The following is a 23977-nucleotide window of genomic DNA, read 5'->3' on the forward strand; positions in this document are numbered from 1 at the left end:
CTCTAACCTGGCCTGAGCGCAAGGATTGCCACACTCTAACCTGGCCTGAGCGCAAGGACTGCCACACTGGAACCTGGCCTGAGCGCAAGGATTGCCACACTGGAACCTGGCCTGAGCGCAAGGATTGCCACACTGGTACCTGGCCTGAGCGCAAGGATTGCCACACTGGAACCTGGCCTGAGCGCAAGGATTGCCACACTGGAACCTGGCCTGAGCGATATGAACACCATGTACCACTGAGTGTTCTATAGAAACTCTGAATATTCCCGGAGCAAATGTCTCAATGATTAGGACACCGAGGCCACTGTTACGAGTGTTCTATAGAAACTCTGAATATTCCCGGAGCAAATGTCTCAATGATTAGGACACCGAGGCCACTATTACTTGTTCTCTTCACCGTCTTTCAAACATTCGATTATGACCATTGCTGTAGTTCTGTCATCAAGCAGATTCAAAAATGTTTGGCCTCAACGCACGACTCCACGATCGTACGAGTAGACAGGTACATGTACATGTACAGAGCGCTGGCTAGTCTAGCCTACTACTAGTACTACCGTACTGGCAATATATGTTGCCGCAGTGAGGCCATGAAGCGTTACATTGGTACATGTTTGCCGCACGCAGGGCGTTACATGCAAAGTCGCACAGGAGCCGTTACACAGGTTTCTATATTGCCGCAGTCCTTTTTTTTTGCCACGCGGTACACGTGCTTTCACAGTTTTCAGCCTTTGCAGTGCAAACTGCAATGAAAAGATCGCCGCATCCCGCCTGACGCGCGTTACGAACACAACGAAAATTTGTCGCACTAGCCTGGTCGCGCGTTACGCCGCACCCCCCTGCGTTACGCGTTACGCGGCAACATATATTGCCAGTACGGTAGTACTACTAGTACTAGTACTAGTAGTACATACCTAGTCTACACAGATTATTATGACAGCATCGCGTGCACCCGAGCGCCGAGTTGTATGCCAGACTATTATGATTGCCAGTCCGGTGGCGCATGGCGATGTGTCACCATGGTCACTGTCAAGCGGTCACACCATGTAGAGCCAGAGGGGACGGCTCGATACCGGGACGCTTTGACAGCCAAATAATTTGTGTAAGACCCAAACCGACCATCAGCGTTGATTTTTCACTGGAAATATATGTTTGTGGAAGGAAACTGGCATGTTGAAGTTTGCTCTGGGGCCAGAGTCAATTGAACTGAGCCACTCCTTTGTGTTGACCCATTGCCTCCAAGTTGCCCAATTTTTCGCTTCAAAAAAGTTCAAATCAGAGGTGGCTCCAAACCGGACACGTTTTAGAGTGCACGTCAAATTCACTCTGGGTCTGAAATTAGGTAATAGACCGATCCCCTTATTATACTGGGTTCGAGCACGGGGGCAACCTCACTCGCGATCGAGCTAGTTTTTGAACGTGACAGCATCTTTGACAGTGTGTTTCAGGTTTGTTTTGGAATGTCTTCTGCTTAGTTCAAGTAGTTTGCGATGGCTTCGAGCGGTGCTAAACCTCCTGCTGGTAGGAGCAGAGTCTCCGAGAGAGACATGGACTGTGATGCCGCTGCAGGATTTTTTCAAGGCGCGGGAGGGAACGATCTCGGGCCACAAACAGGAGTTACTCCAGAGGTGAGTTTTTTTGTTGTTGAAATATTCGAATCGCGAATCGTGTTGTGAGATTTATTTTGTGCCTAGGCTACAGCAGACCACATTTCTTTCTCCTTGCGATCGGTGCTGAAGATAATATTAACCTTTTTCTGGTCTGTCTTTTCCTCTCCAGAGCCATCTTCTATGAAGGTAACCGTGGTGCTGCCAAGTCACCAAGTCGCGATCAGCAGCCCTGAAGTGGAAAATCGATTTTCCAACGATCTGGTTGGACATCAGCCACTAAAGTACTTCTGATTTGCCTGTAATGACAACAGCAGCCATCCTTGGACACCTTGCAAAGACAGGAAAAGCCACTGGTGGAAGCGACTGCTATGAGGTGACGATAGCAGTGCAGTGGTGATCGCTGTTTTGTCAAGTCGAAGGGCTAGCCAACCCAGAGGAAGCATAAAAAAACGATGAGCAGTGCGTGTTATTTGTTGAGCGTGAAGAGCTAGAGGAGGACAGTGCAAACACATGGACGGAGTGGATGGTGTTTGAAGAACAGTGTGCAGTGTGCCGGCTGGTGGTGATGGTGGTCTTTGTTAGCATGTATTCGTGCTGCTTCTTGTGCTGGAACACTTCTCGCCCAGGAAGGCAGATTGCGTGCTCCCTGGCGCTCAGTTGGCTATGGGGCATTTGTTCCAGGAACATTACCCCAGAGCCAATGATGAGTCGTACCTTTGAAAAGTCGAAGCTTGCTGTTAATCGCAAGCGTAGCGCAGTGGATTGCTCCCTCTTCGAAGCACGAGGGCCAAAGCTTGCCGCTGTCTGCAGCAAAGTGTGTGTGCGGTTCTTTCGAACCTATGAATATACCCCCCTGCACGTTCAGAGTGAACTATTTTCTAGTATATTTAACATCCTCAACCCGCCACCACCATGCGCTCTTGGCCGAACTAATGCACGAAGCATAAACACACCAGCACAGCAAGGACACTTCCGTTGACAGATATTGTTTACGCCTCTAGACCGCTGTTTCTTTTCTTCGAGCTCATCGTTAGAGGAGGATAGTAGCAGGATACAAATGATGATATAATAGAAGATGATAGACGGTTTATGGTCCGATATTGATGATTGAAGATCTAAGAAAGCAATGACAGTGATTGCGAAATGGATAATATTATCATGATTATATGCCAGTCTGGTAATGCGTTGTACTAGTGGACAGTATTGAAATCATCACTGCATTCGATGCAAATATTGGTATACCTTTGGTTTCAGTATTGGAAAAAAAGAGTAAGAGAATCTGGTTGATTTGGTTGCATCTGCGACTGGCTACTGGGTGTTGTGATCAGCAATGTTACCATGGGAGAAAATAAGAGTGCAAGGATCTGTTGGGTCTTGTTGTGCCGGTGCGAGAACCCTAAGTGCATGGCAAAATAGAACTGTTTCATCCACAATGCAGAATGTCTTGCGGTACATGGCATTGATGACTGAACATCTCGCCAGCTCGCCCAAATGGGGATCATGCCCAAACGGAGGAACAAGACAACTTTCCAGCTCAGCTAGCTATATAGTATATACCGTGAAACGGATGATTAACTTGTGCCACGCATTACAGCTTCTGTCCCATTCGGCCCAGGCTTAGACACATCAATGCCAATAGCAGCTGATCCTCCGTTACATGCTCGTTGGCGATTTACGGCCACCTCCAACTGTATCCGCCGTCCCTCAGCTTCCGTCTTCGCAGATCTGGCTCGGCGCAGTACATTTTCTCGGCTAGGCTCAAAGAAGTCCCACAGAGCGGTCCAAACACCTGAAGGCAAACCAGTCAGAAACTGGCGCGGCTCAGAGTCTTTCTTTATGTTATTGTACGTAAGCTGTTTTTCGGCTTTCTTCACCCCATCGTCCAACTGCTCCATGAGACTCTGTACACGAGCTCTGCTTGCTGCCAACTCCTGATGCAGATGCTGCACTTCCATTACAGGACCAAACTGCACTAAGCCAGGTTCCTTTCCAACTCAAAATGCCGTTGCCTCTCAGCAAAATACTGGTTTGCGAGCATGGGGAGCTCGTGATGCAGACGCTGCACTTCCATGACCGAACTGCACTAGGCTCAGCAAATACTGTTTTGCGAGCATGGGGAGCAGAGCGTCCAGACTCCACTCTCTTGCGAAAAGCTAACCTGGTACCGTTGGACAGCTGTTTGGTTTCCTGGACTCATCCTGCCCTTGTAGAGCTGGGCAAAACGATTTCGACTTCGGGATCGAAATGATCGCTGCATCTCAAATATTCAGAGTGACCCTAAAACTACGTCCTTCCTCACGGGGAATAGCCTGGATCCGCTTGCTCCAGGCCGCTGTGGCTCCACACGATGAAAGGAGTGAAATGACTTGTTTGCTTCGTCCTCCTGTTCTGACAGTGAGGAACGCAGCAATGATCCTGAGAAGGCATCCTGAAGTCGTAAAAAGGAAGACGTCTAAACAAAAACAAAACAGCTCAAATCAAAAGTCCTTGTGGCATTTTTTGTAGACAGGCTTGCACTGCGTGTAGATTTCGCGTGCTCTGCACTTCGCATGCGAGAAGTCACGCAAAGCCGAGGTGAGGTTGGTCGCGTGTGTGCAGCAGGATCCCACGCGACTGCGGAGTTGCCCCCTTGCTCGAACCCAGACAATAATAAGGGGATCGGTCTATTGCTATCGCTCCACGACGGCCAGTACAGAGTAACAATAAGCCTTGTGTGTGCTTCCATTGGTTTTGATTGGTATGCGGTGCTTTATTGGCGAGAGGCGAGCCGCTGTTTACCTGCGACAAGAAAATGATTTTTCGAAAGTCGTAAAACTCAAGTCGCAGTGCGTAGCAACACGTCAAAAACTCACCTGCTTGATATGGCGATTCTGGTCATCGCAGAGCCATGACATTTTGGCTCGGAGTATAACACATCGTAGTCTCACTGTGACATAATTATGTTTTCTAATCAAAATACCAAGAGAGAAAGTGAATATTGAGTCCGTTCCGGTTTGCAACCTGTGTCCTATTTGAAACCGTCCCCTCTACCATGCACTCACATCAACTAAAACGTAGTTTACGGTCGCTTTCGATTACACGCATTTCGGCATTTCTAGAATTAGTTATTGTCGATTACACAAAAAGTGACAAATTCCGTCGTTAGATTTTATCCATTCCGTCGAATCCATCAATTCTGAAGAGAATTATAGAAGGCGGAATTTCTGTAATTCTGGCGCCAGAACTGTACTGTCGGTGTGTTACCACTGGTTACCGGTTTTGTCATGACTCAAGCGCGCGGAGAGCCTCCCTGGCCGGCGTGTGCGTGATGCTAGTCCTCGTGCGCGCGATCGATCGCGAGGGTGTACGTGATCTCTTTTTGCGATTCATCAATTATTTCGTTTTTGACATGACATGAATAAAATGCGTTGTGAATTCCAGTCGTTCGTTTACAAGGCCGGAATACGCTCATTCTGGTCATTCCAGAATTAAAAAACCAGTTGCAGAATTGTGTAAACGTGTAATCGAAAGCGCCCATTATGTACTTACTTGATCAGTTGGTCCCCATGGTAACACCGAAACATACATGATTGCACAAGCGAACACACAACACTACAAAAACACACAACAAGCACACACGCTACCAATGCAATGGTAACCATAGTAACTGTTCACAAGCAGTGGTGAGCGATTTCGCTTGTAAGTATTACCGGTAGTTGTACTACCGGTATACCTGGGTGTATATTGCAGTACTAGTAATACCGTATTATCTCTAATATAAGCACGGTCCTTTATTTTTTCAATGTACCTCCGCTGCGTGCTATTAATGGAGACGTTCCGTTATTGGAGACTGTTCCATTATATTTCAACCTCATTTCAGAGGCATGTTGCCATGCCAAATTCATGTCAGACACACACATTTCAGGGTTTTTCGCCGGTACAGATAATGAATTTACACAGTGTGCTTATAATGGAGACTGAGCACAGTATTTTTTGAATGCTGCCCCAAGGTGTTCTATTATTGGAGACATGCTATTATTGGAGACTGTGCTTATCTTAGAGATAATACGCTAGTACTACACTAGTACAAAGAACAGTTGATGGAACTGGATCCACTGCCCGTCGTCAAGTGACGACGGGAGGAACGGATTCCACTGCCCGCCGTCACGACAGGCCATTACTGGCATTACACTGGGCATAATTAGTAGACGCCGGACAGCGGACCTTAGGCACCGGCGGATTATATAATTATTGGCATAATTTGGTGGTTGAAAATTTGGAGCATAATTTGGCATCCTTTCGGAGGTAGGAGCATAACTACATGATTGTACCACAATTCTAGTATGTAAGCTACACAATTGTGCACAATGCACCTGATCAGTGCTGGTGGTCTGAATGGTAAAAGGTTCGGAGTAGCCCTTTTCCAAAGATGCTCACTACTTTTTTCGCAACTTTCCGTTGTTTTGGAAGAAATCGCAACTTTCTTCATTTTCCAAAACAACTACTTCGCAACTTTTCCGCAAAGGTGTGCAAAGAAGCGCGCTGGAGGAGACCATCGACTGTGCAAGCTATGGAGTATGGTTATTGCTCTAATAATTAAACAAATGAGGTATAGTTGGACGAGTATGACGAATTGACGATTACGAAGACAGTTGAACATGATAATTTTCAAAGGGAGCTGTCTTCGTTATCGTCAATTCGTCATCCTCGTCCAACCGATGTCACCCTCACCCTGGGAATAATCAGCTCATCTCTCCCATAGCTCCACCTCTCCTTCCACCATGACCGAACATCAACTATACCTCATTTGTTTAATTATTAGAGCAATAACCATACTCCATAGCTTGCACAGTCGATGGTCTCCTCTCAGTTTTCTTTCTCTGGTATTCTTGAGAACCACTCTATCACCGCTGCTGTGTTCCTCCATGCATTAGTCTGCAGCTGGGGACGGAGCTAGCATTATCCCCCCAGGCCTACCTGGGGGGATAATGCTAGCATTATATCTAAGACAACCTTTCCGGTCCCTGCCATGCCGGCTCATTAATCCCTCAAAGAGTGAAATCGGCATAGTCTCGAAGTCTATACTGGATACCGCTCTCAAACAGCTCCGTCCCCAGCTGCAGACTAATGCATGGAGGAACACGGCAGCGGTGGTAGAGTGGTTCTCAAGAATACCAGAGAAAGAAAACTGCATATTCGTGTGCTTTGACATCGTAGATTTCTACCCCTCAATCTCCGAAGACCTCCTCCAGAGATCCGTCGAATTCTCCCGCCGCTACACGGACATCTCCCAGGAGGAGGGTGACACAATATTCCACGCCAGGCGATCACTGCTGTTTGGCTTGGACAGGCACTGGGTGAAGAGACACAACGAGCACTTTGACGTGACAATGGGGTGCCATGATGAGGCTGAGGTGTGTGAGCTTGTTGGAGCCTTCGCCCTCGCCATGATAGCGGACGTGTTCAACGGCAGAGACACCGGGTTGTATCGCGACGACGGCCTGGCTGTGTTCAGGAATGCATCAGGACATGAAGCTGACCGAATAAGAAAGGAGATGACCAAAATATTCCAGAACCCCGGACTGAAGATAACGATACAGACAAACCTGAAGAGAGTCGACTTTCTGGACGTGACATTGGACCTGACCACCGGAAAGTACTGCCCTTACCGGAAACCGAACGACAAGCCGATGTACATCAACTGCCAGTCAAATCATCCACCTACAATCATCCAGAACCTATCTGCATCGATCAGCAGATGACTAACAGATATTTCCAATGATAAAGACGTCTTCAGAGATGCGACTCCGATCTACAGTGACGCGCTGAGGAAGAGTGGATACCGGGAGAATGTACAGTATTTAGACGAGCGTAAAGCGGACGAGACAAAAAAGAAGAAGAAAAGGAATCGCCCCCGGAATATCATATGGTTCAACCCACTATTTAGCAAGAACGTCGCCACCGACGTCGGACATCGCTTCCTCCAGCTAGTGGCCAAACACTTCCCCAAAGGCTCAAGCCTCAACAAAATCTTCAACCGGAACTCTGTAAAGGTTAGCTACAGTTGCATGCAGAATATGGCCACTATCATCAAACAACACAATAACACGATTCTACGAACCAAGAAACAAACTAACGGAGGTGACAACGATACCAGGACTTGTAACTGTCGGGCGAAAGACTCATGTCCGCTGGACGGAGCGTGTCTAACGGAGAGCATCGTGTATAAGGCAAGAGTCACCACAGGTATGGAGAAGAAGGAGTATACTGGATTAGCAGCAACAACATTCAAACAACGCTACTATAACCACCAATCCTCATTCCGCCACAGACAACACGAGAAGGACACCCGCCTATCACAGTACGTCTGGACCAAAAATGATGAAGGAAAGGCATGCAGCATTCAATGAGCGGTACACCGCAGAGCAGCGGCCTACAGCAACAAAAGCAAAAGGTGCAACCTGTGCCTGGCAGAAAAATTGGCAATCGCGCAAGCACCCAAGCACCTCTCTCTCAACAAAAGGAGTGAGCTTGTGTCGAAGTGTCGCCATGAGAATAGGTACTACCTTCGGAACTTTAAACCATCTACAGCCATCACCTAATTAAGTAAGAGACCACCGGCTCCAGTGGTTGTCACCTTTCACCACTCTGTCATTCACACTTTTACTTTTGGATTTGCCTCACGATGCAGTCATTCACGCTTTACACTGCCGCCATTCACAACTTTTAGATTTGCGCCATGCTGCAGCTATTTACACTTTGCTTTGTGAGTATATAAACCAACACTGATCCAGATTTCTCATTACTGTTTCTGATGATCGCTTAGTGCGTGAAACTCGGAGTAAAAACACTTTCTCTGTCCTCCTATTGTTTGAACCAGCTCTACCACTCGGTATTGAGCACTCTCTTGGACAGCCTGGAACCTCTCTGTTTTATAAGTAGCATTATAGTGTGCGATTTGCAACGAGCATTATGCTAGCATTATAACGCTACATTTCCACAAAAGTGGCATTATACTCAAATATGGAAGTTTTGGCCGCTACAAAAATGTACATGCCTTGTACATAGAACTGCACAACCTGCATAGGATTGTCCAAACTAAGCCATTTCCAATTTTCCATACATACTATTGCGGTTTTGCTGGCGTTATGGAGCAATAGCAGCATAAAATTAGCTTTATGATCATGATTTTCTAGCATTTTCCATGCCGTCTACGTAGAATTACGAAACGTGCACAATACTGCCCAAACAAGCCATTTTTCCATGCTTACTACTTGTGAATTGCTGGCATTACATAGGAACAGCAGCAATATATTATGTAGCATTATGATACAGTTTTTCTGGCATTGCCATTAGCATTATCCCGCAAAATAACTAGCATTATCCGCCCAGGCCTAGAAGGTGCACTCACTAAAAAAATCTCTATGAGGCTCTGTCTCCAGATTGCAGCGGTGATCAAGCAGGTGCTGCATGATTGTAGTGATCACGTGATGACAGACTGCATGTAGATATTCTACGTATGCAGTGTAGGAACTAGACGTAGACACAGACATGTACATGATGGCTGCAGCAGTAGGGCTCGATATTGGAAGTCCCTGGGACCCTGTGTCTGTGAGCTGACATGTCAGTTGCATTGACAAGTGACAGTAGTAGTACCAGGGTCAAACGTACAGCTGCGAGTTGGACTCACAAATAGAGCTATAATTATATAAATGAAGGTAGGGTGAGGATTGTGATTCGTGGAACTCGTTCACCTGACCTTTTCTTACATTCATTATGACCATATATTCCTAGACTTGCATGTATCTTAAGTTATAGAATAAGGCACCATTTTGCCACTATGATCGATAGAGAGTATCGTATCGCCTTTCCCAAAGATGCCGTAATTCGTCGCAACTTATGCTTTTCGCAACCGTGCCAAACATGTGCTAGTTGCTGATGTCGCATCCATATTCTCAGAAAAAGTTCAAAAGTGGCTAATATCGCAACTTAAATTTGGAGAGTTATTGTGAAAGAAACACACAAAAAGGAGCAGAAGGAATACATGTAGCAGAAGTGCAGTGACAGCAAACTCGTACATCCCTTACTGCTGTGAAGCACAACACAACACAATGCCAGTAGCCTGTTCTATGTATTCTACTTCAGAAGTATATCATTCCAGTGCACGGAAAAGAGAATGCACATTATCGTAACTAATGTTGATCTACTGTTTCTCTAAAATGAGTCTGAAGGCAGGAGAGAAATGAGCGAGTATGCATTGGTATACCTACATTGCACACAGCAGAATGGGGATATTTAGAAATGCATCATAGTCACGGGTAACTCTAATTGAGAACACTGCTGGGAACAGAACTGATAATCAGCTGACAGGCCTTGATAAATAAACATGACGAAGACAAATAGGAAATGAGATGTGATATTGTGAATGTTTTAAAAGTAATGCTAGCAACGGGACAACGGGACAATCTCAGCATCAAATGGTGTATCACATGCTACTCGTACAGCACGTCTAAAAAGTGAAAATAGCTGATCTTTGTCATGGGCAGATAAACAAGAAAGAAAAACAGTAACAGAATAGTTCAAGTCAGGTAAGATAACACTTAACAAGTAGGCTCGCTTTGTATGTAGCGAATGTTGCGGAAATGTTGCCAAATAGTTCGCGAAAAAGAAGAAAAGAAGAAGGACAAAATGGTACGAGTTATGACTAACTATACACCAACGTAACCAGATCTTATACAGTCAGCGAGTGCGACAAAATGGCACAAAACTGACAAGGAGTACTGAGACATTCGGCGACCTGACACCTAGCTCCAACACTTCGCCAAGGCGCAAACCAACAACCTTCCAACTTAGAAGGTTCAGGTTCGGAAAGGTCCAAGAGGGGAAGGAAAGCGCAATGAAGAAGAGCACGAGCTACGCATCATTTTGTCGCACTCGCTGACTGTATAAGATCTGGTTACGTTCGTGGACAGTTAATCATAACTCGTAACATTTTGCCCTTCTTCTTTTCACAATTATTTAATTGGCTCACCATCGGAAAAAGAAGAAAGTTGCCAAAGTTGCGATTTCTTCCGAAACATCGAAAAGTTGCGAAAATGTTTCGAGCATCTTTGCGAAATGGCTAGTAATGAGCGAAAGGGTCATTGTCTCCTCCACTAAGCTATAAGTGGTCCAATGTACTTACACAATCAACATGTACTTCATATGCATAGTGCTATCAGTATAATAGTTAGTTAAAACATATTGAGCACTCTCTTGGACAGCCTGGAACCTCTCTGTTTTAATAATTACTTAGTGTGACTGTAGATGTAGCAGTGTCAAAATGGTAAACAATCTAACACTACTATAGTCTATTTATTTATTTATTTATTTATTTATTTATTCAACATCTTATGGCTTCCGATGGCAGCCAAAACGGGAAGATGTGGGTGATAGCCAACCATGGTAAAAGAAGGAGAAGATTATATACATGAAAAGGAAACAGCCGAAAAGCTATATTGATTAGTTTTTACTTGCAAGTATTATTATTATGGTGCACTCAGTCATCAGCAGGCCCTCAGATTCACTTTAAATTCTTTCAATGATGCAGAAGTCTTCACTGATTCGGGAAGTTGTAGCCATGCACAGTAGCCCTGGAAGAATGGCGATCTTGTGAATTGCGTTGACTTGGCCTTGGGAAGAGACACTTTGTTTCTGGTTGAGCGGCCCAAAACAAACCAGTTATAAAGCTTTATATGTTCAGGAACACAACCCAAGAGCATTCGATGAACCAATATACAGAGGCAAGTTAGTCGGCGTTGCTCTAACGGAGTAGTCTGAGCTAATAAGTACAACTCATTGGAGGGAAAGGAAGGTTTCTTCGAGAACAAAATTTTTAGAACTTTCTTATGATGAACTTCAATGGAATCGGATAAGACCTTAGCTAGGCCACACCAGGCTGTGGCAGCATATTCAAACAATGGAAGGAGATAAATTTTATATATAGCGGAACGGCACGGAATAGAGAGATGTTTAGAATGACTTTTAATATAGCCAAGAGCACGGCTGACTTTATTACAAATGTAATCTACATGAGCCGACCAGGACATGGATGAATCGAACATTACCCCTAGGTGTTTGTGCTCCTTTACCGTCTGAATTTCTGTGGGTGAATTGGGAAAGGTGAACTTAAACATTGAGGCAGAATCTGTTAGAAACAGTACTCTGGTTTTTGAAACGTTTGCCTGAAGCCTCCAACTGGACATCCAGGTGACAATCATATTTATCGCGTCTTGCAACTCTGACTCAAGCTGTTTGACAGTTTTACAGTGGCGCAAAGCAGCTGTGTCGTCAGCAAACAATGACATTCCAGAAACATGACTTGGTAGATCATTAACATACAAAACAAAAAGCAATGGTCCAAGAATTGAGCCCTGAGGCACCCCCGACAGCACGGGTAGCTTTGGAGAGTCTGCTCCCGACACGGACACAAACTGGCTTCTCCCAGAAAGATAGCTCTTTATCCACTTCAACGGTGTGTCAGAGATGTTAAATATGACTTGAAGCTTCCTCAAGAGACCTCTATGCCACACTGTGTCGAACGCCTTTGCAAGATCGAAGAAGCAAATGCCCGTGTACAACTTTTCTGCTCTTGCTCCGATAATGTCCTGTACAAGGCGAGTCAGCTGCAGTGAAGTTGAGTCTCCACGACGAAAGCCAGACTGAGCAGGGTGAATGGCAGGGGCAACATGGCTATACAACTGATCATAAAATATTCGTTCACATAATTTTGAAATGCATGATAAGAGAGAGATTGGCCTGTAATTTCCAGGAGTAGCTTTACTACCTTTGCCCTTAAATATCGGCGTTATTTTGGCCACTTTCCATGTCGATGGAAACTTCCCTTTTCTGAAAGACAAATTAAATAGAAGACATAAAGGATATGATAATGATGGTGCTAGAGCCTTAACAACTTCATTGGAGATGCCGTCCACACCAGGCGATTTGTTAAGCTTAAGCTTCGCAATAGCTTTGCGCACTCCAGCTGTGGTTATTATCGGAGCACGAAACGCATTCGGGAGGCAAGGGTGTTGGTCTAAGGACGGCAATGGTATGCGCGGGTCGTCAACAACCGCCACTGATGCAAATTGCTCGTTCAAAGCTGCAGCTTTAGCTGCAGGGTCTGCTGCCAACTTTCCATTTGATGCGAGGTCAGGTATTCCAGGGCTATTTCCCGAAGATCTCTGCATGCGAATGAATTTATGCAAAGAAGGGTGATTACTGGTATCGCAAATCAGGACCTGCAGTTTTCGGATATACTCACGGTGACATTTCCGGGACAGCGACCTCACAATATTTCGTTGCTTTTTAAACAGATATTTGTTGACAGGACTTGGGTACTTCCTACTCCGACTGTGAAGTTCCGCCTTGTGACGGATAGCACCTTTCAATTCCGCATTAATCCAGGGCGGACGTTGTTTCGACAGGCGTGATCTCCCTGTATCCCTGATGGAGCAACGGTCATAGTGCTGCACACTAATGTGCTGCGTAAAGATGCGGTCTAGAACAGTCTGAATATTTGCAAGTGATTCGTCCACATCTGACGTAACAACCGTATGCCAGGCAACTGCCGCTAGATCATCATTAATACCCGCCCACGTGGTAGGTGTCACTCTCTTAAAATTGTACTTACGGGCAGAAGATGACTGCACAAAATCCCTGGATGAAGCACAAGAGGGAAGCGGGTCCATGGGGATATCAAACTGGCATGAAACGAGGAGGTGATCCGATGCACCCAGAGCACAGGCTGTGTCTATGGACGACACTAGTTGGCTACGATTGCTGAAGATGAGGTCCAAGCATGCCTGGTTGCCTGAAGGTGCGGTGTGCGTGTTTGTGGCGACCAGTTGGTGAAGACCAAAGCAGCCAAACTCTCGTTGTATTGCAGCACCAGCAGGGCATGTATGGTCTGTTGAGCACCAGAGGCTGTTTTTTCCATTCAAATCTCCAGCAATGATGACGTGAGAGGACGATACAGGAATCATCCTGAGAGAATCACCAATCATGTCGCAGTAGCGAGTTATGTCCAAGCTCCTGGTTGAAGGCGGTCGATACGTACAGCAAACGACAATTGGTTCAGTACGGCTTGACCTGGGCGTGAGCTGGACCCATACAGCCTCACACATAGGACGGAGTAGACCCGGCCGATATCGTATTGATCTAAAACGGTGTTCTAGAACAAGGATTGCAACACCACCGTATGCCCGGGAGGTAGTGCCAGACTTGTTTTCACAAGGCGGTCTGTCTCGCCGATAGGTTAGGTACCCCGGAATACAGAAAGGTATAGTAGGCTCTAGCCAAGTTTCAGTTAAGCAAATCACATCAGGGTGGTGTTGTTCGACGATTACGGACAATTACGGACAATTCAGCATGTTTATTGACAACTGAACGGCAGTTTGTTGTATACAATAGGAGCTTCTCGAAGCTAGTCTCCTTCACTTGCTCGGCTGGATGACGCAGAGGAGCATACGGCCTGGCATTGGGGTAAAGGTTAGAACAGACACAGGATTCGGGAAAGAAGAAGAATGGCGCTGCATCTGGGTTCAACGCAGCCACGGAAGGAGAGAGCAGTCACTGAGCAGCGATGTCCGCAGACCCCCCCACCCCGTCACTGAACCTCCATGGCCGAACAGCATGCTGAATAGTCTCCGGCCAGAAAGAGTCACCCATCACCCGATTGGTGGTCTCCTCAGGTACGGTAAGTCTTGCGTAGGAGGCGCCAAAGTACCGCGATGTGGCTACGGAGCATGCAAGCACCTCTACATCTCGCTCTTTACACCAGTTGACAATAGATGTCGCCTCACAGCCAGGAGTGATATTGCCGATGAAGAAAACCTTCCTCCGGGTTCGCACGGCTCCGGTTAGCACGTTCGGAGAGGTATTAACGGGTGTGGGCTTTTGATAGGCAGAAGTGACAGTCCTGGTCAGGGCCTCATTACGGGTGGTTGAAGCGGTAGCAGTCGGGGCTGTGTCAAACTTGTTGCGATGTCGCCGCCGATTGACATCCCGCCAACCGGAAGCAGTAGAACTACCGGCCCCAGGACCAGTGCGAACAGAGTCAGGACGAGCAGATGCAGCAGCAGCAGCACAAGAACCCACAGTCCCCTGCAGAACAGCGCTATACGGAGGCTGAACTCGAGAGCGGGACTCCACCGGCAGAGGCCTAAAAATGGCTGGGGGTGGTGAGGAAGCAGGCTCCTGCGCATGAATACGAGATTCAGACTCTGAGGCGTAAACGTCTTCCTTGAGAGATCCAAGTGAAGCAAGACGGAGAGCCTCTACTTCACTCTCGAGGTGTATGACTCGTGAGTCCAGACTTGCTACAACAGACGCCTCCCGTCGCCTATCAGCTCTCATAGCCGCCAGCTCAGCTGAAACGCAACCCACAGCATGCACCAATTCATCAAATTTGCCCGTGACGACGCTATCAAGACCAGACTGCACAAGATAGTCTATAGTGTATTTTATATTGTACAGGTATAGATAGACCTGTAGACTTTTTCAAATATTTAAAATTTTGCTTTGAGCGTTTTGACATCTACATTTGTATCTTGGGGATACTGGTCAGGCAGTACCTCCAATTTTCCTCACATAAATCTAGGTGATTGGACAACAAACACCCATTTTTACACACAAAGTAATCAAATATTTAATGTAGTATAGATGTGGGTTGACACCAGGGGTCTACATGACATTATCTACCATTGAACGCATTAGACATGTAGTACGAATTTCCAGTCTGACAACCATCACTGAATGAGTGGTAAAATAACAACTTTTAGCCATGGTAAAAAGTAATAATAGTACAGTGCTGCTCAATGAAAGCCAGTCTACAGTCGGGTCACTGAAGACAAGTTTGCGACTCGCATCATTTCACAGACCATTGACATTGTACAGTGGTGTTGGCAGGTGTTCCGTGTAGGGCTGGGCAACGCCTGACGCGTACTTGAGGGATGCGACTGGAGTTCATTGAGCAGGACTGAACAATGACAGACATACTCTACAATCACAGCACACCCGACCAAACCTGGCACCATGGACACCCGACCTGGACTTTGCAGGTCTGGAGCGGAGCAGGGAGTTGTATAAACACGACTCCGTGGTCTGGAGTCGACAGTCTGGACAGGGCAAGACAGGAGGAGCATGCATGCAAGCGCAGCATCTCGCTACTTGTAGTCTGTGTGATAGATCCACTGTCACTGTGTGGTAGATGGTAGATGTAGATGATTCACACATTCACGACCCTGGTCTGGGTAACTTTTCACACACTGCTGCTGTTGATGTGTTGGTGTGTGTGTTTCCGAGCGAGTGAAACAAGTTTAGAAAAGAAATATTACCTACTCGATAGTTTCAGTCACAAGCATATTTGCTAGCGTTGCAACGATATTCGTGCTAGCGCACTTCCTCCGAGTCTGCTAAGTGTCGGAGCAATGGCGGTCAAACCCCCAGGCTCAATGCCCTGGCGCAAATCACGTTTTCAACGAAAAGGATATCCTCCGGAGATTTTCCAGGACGCGAAATTTCGCGAGAAGAAGTACCTTTGCTCACATTGTCACCAGGTGCTTGACCAGCCGCGTAGTGGTCCGTGTGGTCACCGCTACTGTCGACTTTGCCTTGAAGACCGCATAGATCGGTAAGTTGTGACTGCTAGCGTTTCTCCTATTTCGAGTGTTTCCAGGCTTGAACCTCTCCTATTGTCGCAAGGCTATCGTGTGATTATCCGCTCCTGCATGTATTGTGTTGTGTAATAGTCTATACTATATGTAATGTGATTCCTGTGTGAGCAGAACTAAGTCTACTGTACTACTTGTATCGTGATGTGGATCAGGTTGGCGATTATCGTTTTCCGCGATTACGTTCATTCAAACTACAATGAAAGTTGAAGTATCCATTTTAGTGCAGCTAACAAGGAAATGGAAACTCATTCGCACAGCCGCATGTATGCGCTGTAGCGCGCTGGTCGAATCGGATCAACATGTGCACTGCACGCCACACGTGCTGAGGGCGCCGGTCAATCTATGTCCGCTACAGTAGTAGACAGCATGGTGTAGATACCATAGTGTGTTTACTACAGTCTAGTGATGCTCTGTACCACCAGTGACTGGGTGGTGCACACACAGCAGCATACAAAGGAAATCGCTGGTGCTTTGTTGCGAAGAATAATCTCTATTTCTGGCTTTGTAAACTGCAAACTTATGCCTGGTCCACACTCGTCGGATTTTTCGGCCGATATCGGGTTGTACGACTAGTTTGCTGGATCAGCAAAATAAAATACAAAATTGCAAGACGTGGACGGTTCGGTCGACGGTTCGGTCACACGCGTTTCCGATAAATTTGTGTGTGCATAGGCAGTCCAACCCAGTCAGCCGATTATATTGCAGGGTCGGTGTCAGAACGCTGGCCAAAAAACAGTCCGATTGCGGGTCAGGCATAACTCAGTGTGTTTTGCGTACTCAAACTTCTGGTTGTGTAAACTTAGCGGTACTTTGCAAACTACCAATAATATATTCTTGTTTGTTTGTGTGTGTGTGTATGTGTGGGTGGGGTTGTGTGTAGGGTATACATGTCTATATCAGTGAGTAAATGGTTTGGGTGAATGGTGTAGTGTGTAAACTTGATCCAGACACACACACACACACACAACCATAAATGAATACAAAGAGGTACTTAAATCCACACACCCAAAGAACTAGTGTATGATGAAATTTCAAATTCTAATTTTGTTGTTTCAGGATGAGACCCACTGCTGAATGCTACTGGAAGGATTGCCAGGCAGTTCTGAAACCAGCCGAGGTATGTTTATACAGGTCATGTGCTGTTCTGGGCTTAACCCTTTACCGGCAGCCCCATACTTGAATGTGTCGTAAATGACGCATTCGACATGCATACTAAAACCAGGCCTGGTATGACAAGAAAAATCAGCCCACGGGGATTTCCCGTGGCCCTTACACAGCCTAGGTATGATCCCATCCGTAGCTGAAGAGATCTACACGTGTCCCATTTGATTTCATTGAGAACTGCGCGATCGAAAACTTACGGAAATACACGCGCGCCGACAATGCCATCTGCCTCCGTCAAAACGTCGTCAGATGCATTTCCTCTTGCGCAGTGAGTTCCTTGGGTCCTCAGATGACTTCTCTGACGAGGACCTAGCAGACCTTCGCTCTGGGACCGCCGACAGATAGATAAATACTTCGTTCCAGCCGCCGATGCGAGCGAATTTCAAATTGCGGAGCGGAGCGCACGCCAAGTAAATTCTCGCGCAAATATCGGGAGCTCCAGCCGCTGAAGACGATGTCATCGTGATGTACCTGGAAGAATCTGATGGTGCTTATGGTGGGAAAGCCATCAAGAGTGATCCCCGTGTCGACATTCCCCCAGAGACGAAATTTTAGGCCATCGACTTTCTCCGTACCTGAGTGACGGCAGCGAGAAATAAATAATAGTACCAGACTTCCAAGAAAACATAACTTGCACATACAAAATGTGCCTTCGTTGTGAGTTATTGGCATCCTTCTCAATGTCATGGATTTCATATACAAAATGCACTTGCCGGTAAAGGGATAAGCTGTGTTCACAACTGCATGGCGGGTGGACGCGATACTCTTGCGGTTCATCCGTGCCCAAATGCGCACTCAGGCTTTCACAATAAGCAGCAATCCGAGTCTTATTGAACGAATGCGACACCTTCGAGTACTATTGTTTCGACCCCACCAGTGAAAGTGGCTGGCATGCATGCCGGTACGCGCCTGATACGCGCTGAAAAATCCAATTTTGAAATTTCCCTTTCAGTGCGTTTTCACACGCATTACGCCCCAAAAGCCAGCAAAAATACGCACAAACACATGGTTTCACACGTACACGCGCCAGTTGTGAACACTGGTTACGTCATGTCATGTCTGGTTATGTCTAGGTCTTACAGTAACGGGTCTATCTGCCCGGTCTGGAGGTCTAGATCTTATCGTAATGTTTTTGTCTGGTCTGAAGGTCTAGATCTTATCGTAATGTTTTTGTCTGGTCTGAAGGTCTAGATCTTGTAGTAATGTATCTGTCTGGTCTGAAGGTCTAGATCTTGTAGTAATGTATCTGTCTGGTCTGGAGGTCTAGATCTTGTAGTAATGTATCTGTCTGGTATGGAGGTCTAGACCTTGTAGTAATGTATGTGTCTGGTCTGGAGGTCTACATCTTGCAGTAATGTATCAAGTCATTCATACGGTTACTGCAGAATGCAACATACCAGTTGATATCCAGCCCTGCGCTAGCTTTCCTGCGATTATCTTACTTTTCAGTTCCCCTTTCATTTTTTTCTCCCTCCCCTCTATTACCACCATGTCTGGCTATCACCGCATCTCCCTTTCATTTTTTTCTCCCTCCCCTCTATTACCTCCATGTCTGGCTATCACCGCATCTCCCTTTCATTTTTTTCTCCCTCCCCTCTATTACCACCATGTCTGGTGATCACCACATCTCCCTTTCATTTTTTTCTCCCTCTCCTCTATTACCGCCATGTCTGGCTATCACCGCATCTCCCTTTCATTTTTTTCTCCCTCCCCTCTATTACCGCCATGTCTGGCTATCACCGCATCTCCCTTTCATTTTTTCTCCCTCCCCTCTATTACCGCCATTTCTGGCTATCACCACATCTCCCATTCATTGGCTAGTGCCCCTTGATTGTGAGTAAACAAATAATTAAATTATTTAAATAATAATCTGTCTGTCCAGCAGGTCTACAGTTGTGGCAAAACTAATCCGCCTAGTACTATACAAGCTACGGTTAGCTAAGCACAGTACATGTGCTGCATGCACTACCACTCCTACACTCCATTCATTGGAAACTGGCACCCTAACTTTTTGGTGTCTCTCTCACATAGTTGTAGATATCGTGAAAACAACAGTACATCCTGCATTGTGTGACCCGTGCAACTACTCATTGCCACATTTGAGGCCAGAAAAGTTCAAGAGCAGGGAAATAGAAATAAAGCCAGGTTTTACAAAATTAGGACAGATATGCCATGGCAAAATGTATGGAGACGCAGATCATAAACCCAGATTTGTGAGATTTAGAGTGGGTTTTTGATCCTCAGTTCGGCCCAAATCCGACTTTCAAAAACCAGCGGGACAGTTTCCGATGAATGGACAGTAGTGTAGCCCAGAAAGTCAGTCATTGTAGTGCAGAGTACATGCCCCGATGTCAGGTCTGTATGTACACTCAGTACAGTGCTAGACTTAACTGCAGTAGATCAGAGTGTAGTGTAGACTGGTCAGTGTAGTGTAGACTGGTCAGTGCAGTGTAGACTGGTCAGTGTAGTGTAGACTGGTCAGTGTAGTGTAGACTGTTCAGTGTAGTGTAGACTGGTCAGTGTAGTGTAGACTGGTCAGTGTAGTGTAGACTGGTCAGTGTAGTGTAGACTAGTCAGTGTAGTGTAGACTAGTCAGTGCAGTGTAGACTGGTCAGTGTAGTGTAGACTGGTCAGTGTAGTGTAGACTGGTCAGTGCTGTGTTGACTGGTCAGTGCTGTGTTGGCATGCATTCCACCATACCACCATGAATGATGAAGTATCGCCAGTGAACAGGTGAACCCATACCATACCATCATGAATGATGAAGTATCGCCAGTGAACAGGTGAACCCATACCATGCCATCATGAATGATGAAGTATCGCCAGTGAACAGGTGAACCCATACCATACCATCATGAATGATGAAGTATTGCCAGTGAACAGGTGAACCCATACCATACCATCATGAATGATGAAGTATCGCCAGTGAACAGGTGAACCCATACCATACCATCATGAATGATGAAGTATCGCCAGTGAACAGGTGAACCCATACCATACCATCATGAATGATGAAGTATTGCCAGTGAACAGGTGAACCCATACCATACCATCATGAATGATGAAGTATCGCCAGTGAACAGGTGAACCCATACCATGCCATCATGAATGATGAAGTATCGCCAGTGAACAGGTGAACCCATACCATACCATCATGAATGATGAAGTATCGCCAGTGAACAGGTGAACCCATACCATGCCATGATGAATGATGAAGTATCGCCAGTGAACAGGTGAACCCATACCATACCATCATGAATGATAAAGTATTGCCAGTGAACAGGTGAACCCATACCATACCGCAGTATCCATGGCAATAGACAGATGTGTTCGGCAACCACTGTAGATCTTATAATAATACGTCTGTCTGATCAGTACGTCTTTGTTGTGTAGTAATGTATCTGTCTGGACTGTACGTCTTTGTTGTGTAGTAATGTATCTGTCTGGACTGTACGTCTTTGTTGTGTAGTAATATATCTGTCTGGACCGTACGTCTTTGTTGTGTAGTAATGTATCTGTCTGGACTGTACGTCTTTGTTGTGTAGTAATGTATCTGTCTGGACTGTACGTCTTTGTTGTGTAGTAATGTATCTGTCTGGACTGTACGTCTTTGTTGTGTAGTAATATATCTGTCTGGACCGTACGTCTTTGTTGTGTAGTAATGTATCTGTCTGGACTGTACGTCTTTGTTGTGTAGTAATGTATCTGTCTGGACTGTACGTCTTTGTTGTGTAGTAATGTATCTGTCTGGACTGTACGTCTTTGTTGTGTAGTAATGTATCTGTCTGGACTGTATGTCTTTGTTGTGTAGTAATGTATCTGTCTGGACTGAACGTCGTTGTTGTGTAGTAATGTATCTGTCTGGACTGTATGTCTTTGTTGTGTAGTAATATATCTGTCTGGACTGAACGTCGTTGTTGTGTAGTAATGTATCTGTCTGGACTGTACGTCTTTGTTGTGTAGTAATGTATCTGTCTGGTCAAGAGGTCTACAGTCAACATGGCTAATAACGACTGCGGATATAACGATAATTTGCGAATAACGACAGCATGTCCATGCCCAGAACAAAGTCCCATCGAAATGAATACCGTATTTTCCGGGGTATAAGCCGCCCTTTTTTTCGCTAAAAATCGGACCAAAATCGCCCCTGTGGCTTATACACCGAATATGCTTGCGCGAATGAATGCTAAGCATACATCAGTATGCATGCTGACGTCATGTGACATGTCATTCGACTCAGCTTCGCGCCTGTGTTGCTGATCAACATCAGTGGCAGCGAGACTGAAGATAGTGCAGATGACATGGAGTGATCTGTAGTGAACACAGCAATACACCAACATCTCTGCAGCAACCTGTGGTGCACTAACACTTCATAATCTGATCTAACATGGTATTTAGCTCCATAACCATAATAAATTTGTAGAAAGGCCATTTGTCAATGAGTGTGAAAAATCTTGGTTTGTGGGTGCGGCTTATACTCCGAGTACCAACTTTTAGTCAATATTTTGCCTCAAAAAGGGGGGTGCGGCTTATACCCCGGTGCGGCTTATACCCCGGAAAATACGGTACAATGAGATTTCATGTATAACGACACATCTCGAATAAGGACACTTTCTGATGCCCCGCCAAGTGTCGTTATACGCAAAGTTGACTTAAGGTCTTGTAGTAATGTATCTGCCTGTGATCTGTCTGGTGAGCCACTGTATGTGCATGAAATTTTCGGACAGAACTACTTTCGGACAAAGCCAAATTTTGACCTTTTTGTACGGATTTTATTTTCGTACAGTTCTGCATGCTAAAACAAATGCACGTATTTGCATGCAGAACACGGGGTGCAAGGCGCATTGCATGAGTAAAATAGAGAGTGGAATAGAGAATAGAATAGAGAGTAGAATAGAGAGTGGTATAGAGAGTGGAATAGAGAAGTAGTATGTGTCGGGCGGGTTCTGTGGCGGGTACATGCCCTGCCCGAAAAAATGGGGTACTATTGATAGTACTGTAATTTCACAAAATTTCGGTGTACTTTTATTTTCGGTACTTTCGGTGCATCTGTTTCATAGTTAAAAGTTCCATACACCGAACAAACACTAACACACATAATCCAATAGGGAACTGCTTCTCTGTACCGAAAATTTCTGTTCACCTAACCAAGCCTTTTGCTTTCATACCGAAAATATTGAGCACCAAAAATTTCTGAAATTAGAGTACCCCAATTTTGGGGTTAAAACCCCGGGCGCCTTTTTTTGCGTAAAAATGAGTTTTCGGGTGTTGGAGGTGGTTGAGGGGTATGACATCATGATTGTACCCCAATGGTTGTACCTGGCCATTGCCCCGGATGGGAGTGGGTATAAAAAGTAGATAGAATGCTGGATATGGGGGTCATAAGATGTTGGTGTTCTTTCCGTGACCCACCCACCCCTCCTCCCGTTCCACCTCCCCATGCAATTTTTCTAAAATGGGCATGCTCACACACGTCATAAAGGTCAATTCTTGATATATACAATACATAAGGAATAATCATAATGGAACGAACACTGAAGATCGCAATGCAGTCGAGGAGGAAGATAGTATTTACAAATATAAAATTCAGTGTCTTCCCCTCAAACCAGTGAAAATTCAGTTCTTATTGCCATAGTTTCAAGCTGATATCAGATGAGAAACTACAAAGTTTACTCTTCGAATACAATGTACGTGTGAGGATGGATAAATCCATGACCTCTTCTGTGACACACAGTACGAGATGGAGTTATCGGACGCTCTGATGTACACTAATGGTTCCATATAAGTAAGCAGAGTTACTCTGACCTAAAAATGTTACATGCACACTACCTTTCTCTTCTCCATTGCAATGGTGACGACAGGGTTCAAATCATCATAGTCGGCCTCATGACGCGTGTGTTTGGTCTTCGACTCGTCACGAAACTGCGATCACGCAATGTGCAGGTGCCATCTGAGGCCACATTGATGGTGTGCATCTCGACGTTGACCTTCTTGATGCTTGTGGGCATGGCCTTCAGTTTCATTGGGGGCAAATCCACGAGTTTTGTATCCGACAAACGAATGCAGATGCTGACGTTGATCATGTTGATGATTCTCATAAATTCAGGCACGTCGATTTCTTCTGTTTCTTGAAATACGTTCTGAATGCGTTTTGTAATTCTCTTATCAACATACTGGGTGGCCCGGACGCAATTCTCCTTGGGTTCCAGCATGAGATCCAATAGCACGGAATCATCGGCTTCGCTGAGATCACCGAAATCGGTTACATCAACATCTTGTGGTAGGAGAATCGGACATTGACCAGCACCAAACTTGCCGTTACTGATTCGAATCAGAAACTCTCCAATGGCGCTTGGTATCATATCTTGACGACTAGCCAATCCATCGTCAAGAATATCCTCCAACTCGTGCCTCGGTGTGAAGCACTGCATTTTCCTGATCTCAATCTGCCGCTCTGATGACAAACGGAATAAAAGTAATACCAGGGTTCTGCCAAAGGTGGTAGGGGGCGCA

General features: G+C 45.8%; 1 protein-coding gene across 4 annotated transcripts in view; it reads left to right on the forward strand.

Annotated features, from left to right (window-relative positions):
* Positions 1-15878: 15878 nt before the first annotated feature.
* Positions 15879-23977, forward strand: part of LOC135811236 (RING finger protein nhl-1-like) — a 243889-nt gene continuing 235790 nt past the window's right edge. For 3 of the 4 annotated variants that reach the window (XM_065324434.1, XM_065324437.1, XM_065324436.1), the window contains exons 1-2: positions 15880-16257; positions 17357-17417. In XM_065324434.1, the coding sequence (XP_065180506.1) occupies positions 16055-16257; positions 17357-17417 (264 nt within the window). In that variant the 5' untranslated portion in view covers positions 15880-16054. Of the gene's footprint in view, positions 16258-17356; positions 17418-23977 lie in introns of all 4 variants that reach the window. The other variant, XM_065324435.1, reaches the window with a different exon arrangement.

Source organism: Sycon ciliatum, chromosome 3 (assembly GCF_964019385.1).
Source record: "Sycon ciliatum chromosome 3, ocSycCili1.1, whole genome shotgun sequence".
Taxonomy (NCBI): Eukaryota; Metazoa; Porifera; class Calcarea; order Leucosolenida; family Sycettidae; genus Sycon; species Sycon ciliatum.